This window comes from Alosa sapidissima, chromosome 1 (assembly GCF_018492685.1).
Source record: "Alosa sapidissima isolate fAloSap1 chromosome 1, fAloSap1.pri, whole genome shotgun sequence".
NCBI lineage: Eukaryota > Metazoa > Chordata > Actinopteri > Clupeiformes > Clupeidae > Alosa > Alosa sapidissima.
Window position 1 is genome coordinate 7,207,215 of NC_055957.1, and position 5,000 is coordinate 7,212,214.

The 5,000-nt window shown below is 42.8% G+C and overlaps 1 protein-coding gene and 1 long non-coding RNA gene across 2 annotated transcripts in view; one reads left to right on the forward strand and one right to left on the reverse strand.

The window, feature by feature from the left end:
* LOC121709558 overlaps positions 1-3,672 on the forward strand; it is a 26,813-nt gene extending 23,141 nt beyond the window's left edge. Inside the window, exons 4-5 of the long non-coding RNA XR_006031983.1 lie at positions 42-45; positions 3,477-3,672. This is a non-coding gene — a long non-coding RNA (uncharacterized LOC121709558). The remainder of the gene's footprint in view (positions 1-41; positions 46-3,476) is intronic.
* LOC121709540 (receptor-type tyrosine-protein phosphatase mu-like) overlaps positions 1-5,000 on the reverse strand; it is a 173,209-nt gene that overhangs the window by 63,676 nt on the left and 104,533 nt on the right. Inside the window, exon 12 of the mRNA XM_042093002.1 lies at positions 2,542-2,815. Coding sequence (XP_041948936.1) covers positions 2,542-2,815 — 274 coding nt within the window. The remainder of the gene's footprint in view (positions 1-2,541; positions 2,816-5,000) is intronic.

The following is a 5,000-nucleotide window of genomic DNA, read 5'->3' on the forward strand; positions in this document are numbered from 1 at the left end:
TGATATGTTTTATTTTAGTATTGCTAAAATATAAAATATAGTGTTGTGTGATTGGATGGGGCACGTACAGTCTGTATTGACAGGACAATACCCTCTGGTTCATCTTCAAACAGAAGGGTCGCATAAGTGTGAGTACAGCTCTACAACAACACAGACCAGAGTTGTGTTCCCACAGGTCCTGAGGTGAGACATGTCAGGCCCAAGTGTAGGAGAGCTGGGATTGTTCTCTCCCACACATGGTGTGTGTGTGTGTGTGTGTGTGTGTGTGTGTGTGTGTGTGTGTGTGTGTGCGTGTGTGTGTGTGTGCATTAGCAGAACAGTGCTGCATTAAGAGCTGCAGTCATGTTTCTAATGAACACCTCTAGCCTGAAAGTAAAGTGTGGGAGTAATGTGTGGCTTTTCTCCTGTCTCATCAGCAAATGCAAAAACAAGACATTTCATATCAATTAAGAGCTCAATTAAGCTAAAGGAGATTTATATGAGAGAGAGAGAGAGAGAGAGAGAGAGAGAGAGAGAGAGAGAGAGAGAGAGTGAGTGAGTGAGTGTGTGTGTGTGTGTGTGTGTGTGCGTCTTTTAATAGTGTGCTTTTAAGTGATGCTGGGAGCCAGTGGGCAGTCCATCACTAACATCTCACAAAGGTAGAGTCTTACCCAAGAAGCAAAGAGTAATGAACAGATGCGAACACATTAGGGCTAAAGTGACCGGCCGCTTTTATTCTGTGATCCATTTTCCTGTGTGTGTGTGTGTGTGTGTGTGTGTGTGTGTGTGTGTGTCTGTGTGTGTCACAGACAAAGAAAGCAAGAGAGTGTTCCTGCTTAATGTTTTCTCACCCTACTGCTTGTCAAATAGGTGCACTCAACCTGCCACCATTCAAAAGCACAGGGGAAGTCACTGTTCTTGGACAAAAGATCTCTTTTTGTTTTGCCACATCTCCCCTTCTTCCATCTTCCCACTTTATTTCTGTCTAACTCCTTTTACTTCCCTTTATTCTCTCCCTCTCTCCCTCTCTCTCTCCCTCTCTCTCTCACCTCTGTCCATCTCAGATGCATTAGTTGTGCTAACTGCTCCCGTGATGGATTATGCTGGGTGCTAGTTTGTTTCTGTCCTCTCTCTCACCTATGGGTCCCCTTATACTGCTGCTCTATCAGATGGGGTGGTGTTGGAGAGGGGTGGGGTGGGGTGGTGTTGTAGAGGGGTGGGGTGGGGTGGTGTTGTAGAGGGGTGTGGTGGGGTGGTCTTTAGTGCTGGCTGCAACTCTTTTCCTTTAGCTAACTCTTTTGTGTCCTTCGTGTTATCTCTAAAAAAAAAAAAGTTACCCAACCTTATTTACAAAATTTGCGCTTTTGGTAAATGTAGGCTAGCCTAACATGGGCCTCTCCTTATTGAGCCTAAGAAAAACCTTTACATAAACTGGAACAGAAAGCCCCTCTTAATCACGTCAACCTACAATGTCATCCCTTATCAAACAGCCTACCACATAAAGCGTCTAACTTTTGTAACACTGGCTGTAGGTTACGTGGGCTTATAGGGGTGTTTCAGGCTTTTTATAAGTTCTGGGATGAGGGAGATTTCTCTACCGAGAATTTTTTTAAATTCTGGTTGCTAAGCACACTATTTTAATGCAGTTTGGGAAGGACAGTAATACCTTTACAGAGCAAGCGGCTCTGACGCAAATTAGGTGAGCATACCTTATGCATTATAACTTCACTGCCCAACCCGCGAAAAAGGGAAAGAAAAGAAAAAAATAAACCAATGAGTTTATCTCGCGATTTGCGATAGAGAAAAACACAGATATGGTAACTTACTAACAATAAGGATTTGCTCACAACACTCTAAATACATTGCACTGCTGTTTTGGTTGTCCCACCCTTTAAGATGATGGGCATAGGCCAACGCACAGTCGAGGACTTTTAACACTCGCACCAAGCCGACTCGTCATGACGTGCCTTAGCCCCAAAAAGGTTGAGAACCTCTGCTCTACGCATTAACTGAATCCCTGTTCCAAACAGTGTTTTTTTTTTTTTTTAATAAGCCTACAGAGGTAAGCAAACAATGCAACATTTTAAACATGTGTAGACCGTGACCATAGAGGACAGTCTCGTCGTTATCATGTCATGATGCTACGTTTTCATATTTTATAGTCTATGGTTTCCATGCACACCATATTCCGGTTTTATTCGGAATAATGGCAATATTCAGATTACACGAGACAATAAATATAGGCTAGCTGTTGTTTGTTTTATTGTTGTAGGCTAATATTGAATGATTTCACAAATAAAACCGTGAAAAAATTGTACGCACAGTGCGTACAGGATTACGCCTGCCGGCGCCACTGATCACTTGTGTTATCTCTAGTTAACACATGTGTGTGCGTGCGTGCGTGCGTGCGTGTGTGTCCTGTGCTGGAACACACCCCGTTGGCAGTGCTGACGGCCTGGTAGTAGATGCTGTAGCTCTTGTGTGCATGTGTGTGTGTGCATGCGTGCGTGCGTATGTGTGTGTGTGTGCGTGCGTGCTTGTGTGTCCTGTGCTGGAACACACCCCGTTGGCAGTGCTGACGGCCTGGTAGTAGATGCTGTAGCTCTTGTGGGGCAGCAGCGGCGCGTTCCAGAAGCTGCTGTAGGTCTTGTTGTCGCCCACGACGAAGGAGCGGGCGCTCTGCAGTTGGCTGGCAGGGAACTGGGCACTGAAGTAGTAGCGCGAGCCCAGCTGACTGGCGTTGAGGAAGTGGACGGGCAGCGGGTAGCAGCGCAGGATCTCAGCAGCACCGCGCGCCCGCCGAGGACGCTCTTCCTCCACCACCACCTGGTACACACTGAAGAGAGAGAGAGAAGAAGAAGAGAGAGAGACAGAGAGAAGGGGGGATGGAGAGAGAGAGAGAAAGAGATAGAGAGAGGAGGGGGATGGAGGGAGAGAGAGAGAAAGAAAGAGAGAGGAGAAGATAAGAGATAGAAGGAGAGAGAGAGAGAAGGGGGGATGGAGGGAGAGAGCGAGGAGATAAATAAACACACACAACAGCTTTAATGTTCAAATGCCCCAAACAGAGAAAACAGCACTTCAGTGTCATCACTAAACATCACAAACTGTAGCCTACTGCAGTGACTATGAAGTGAGACGCAAGTCGCGAAAAACGACTTTGAAGGGTTTTTTTTTCAAAATTAGTTATTTTCGTTTTTTTGCAGAATGTGCAAGTTGAAGTCCTAAAGAAGCAATTCCATGTTTCAGATAACATCATTGGTTGCTTTAAAAGTTTATATTTTGTCTTTGAAAATGGTTAAGTTTCAGGAAGTAAACCAGAAGTAACCTCATGGCTACTTACTGAACCAGCATGCTGTTTGTTTACAATTGGAATGGAGATGGACAAAGCACAGCGGATTGCAGATGACCTGAATCTGATGATGAAGGCGACTTCATTACATTGGAGAACATCCCTAATCTAGAGCTGACCTTAGCCGAAGATAATTACAACGAGGAAGAATCTCTCGGTCTGGCAGCAGAGGAACTAGATCGTAAGATATCAGATGCTATTTCCACAGTTACATTTGACGGGGATAAATTTTGTGTGTTAGAAACTTTATCCATTGCTACTAGCTAACGTAGGCCTACTGTCGTTATCTATTGGCACCATAGGCTACTAGCCAAAACCCATTACAGATAGTTTCGGTGGGCAATTAATTTGAATAATGTGTGCATTCAAATTAACAGGGTTTGCAAACGTGATCTCATGTTTGTTTAGTTCGCGTTTTAGACTATTTTATCCATTGCTAAACCTGCTAAATCCATTGCCAACTTGGTGCCTTGCACTGGGTGTTCATTCAAAATAACATGGTTTGCAAACGCGATCTCATGTTTGTTTTGGACTACTTTATCCATTGCTACTAGCTGGTTCTGTAACCCATTACAGATAGTTTCGATGGGATTAGCACTGCAGGCTGACAAATCAGTGAACGTGACAGGGGGAAGGGTTGATCTTAATGTCATGTAAATGAGGACCATTGGATTGAGGGAGAAAGTAGTCAAATTGAAAACCCTGATTTCTCAGCTTGTAGCTTTGAGATGTGTATACTTTAAAATGGCTACAACTTATTAAAATATTATCAGATATTGATATGAGTGAGACATCATTGGATAGCTTTGAAACTACACTTTCAGAATCTGTGAATAACTCAAAATGTCTCTGGAGAGACATGTGCCTGGTTTTGCCATGCCTGGTCACATATACATATCTCAACAGACCAGTACAATGCAAGTAATATAGAGGCACTGCCCTCTAATCAGTGCTTAACCCTTTAGGCGCCAGAGGTTTTTTTCCAAAACGATCAATTTTGACATCTTCATTTCAAAAGGCTATATCTTAAAAGTGATAAGAGATAGAGACTTTCTGTAAATTAGAGAAATATTAAGGATGACCCAAAGTTTATGTAGAGATTAAATGTTTATATCTAATTTGCATATTATGACGTCATATGGTGGCGGCCATCTTGGATTATAGAATGTTCATGAAAAGTTGCATGTTTGAATGATAAAATGCACCACTTCTTCCCCCCCAAAATGTCCCTCACCTTCTGTATGCTATATTGCACAATACTGAATGCTCAGGTAAATAGTAAGTAGTGAACAAACTGTGTAAATCATTACTAATAAATGACAGAAACAAACCAAATGCATGTAGCGGTAGACTGGCCTTTTGCTGTAGAGATTTTCCATTTACTACATACAGTAGGCACTCTGATTCCATGTATGGGGCACATATATATTATTCAGATGACACACAAACACAAGTAGACAAGACCTGTTTAGTTCAAAAGCTCATTTGCCACGGCAAGGCACAGATCAGGAGTGAGATGACGAGACAAGACAAGAGACAATGTTAGTATTTTTTTTCTTTTTGTTGATGTTTTTTTGTTTTTTTTTTCTTAGCTGACAAAGACACACACATCACAAGGACATGAACACACAAAAAGGAACACATAGTGTATGTCCTAAATGATCAGGGAAAT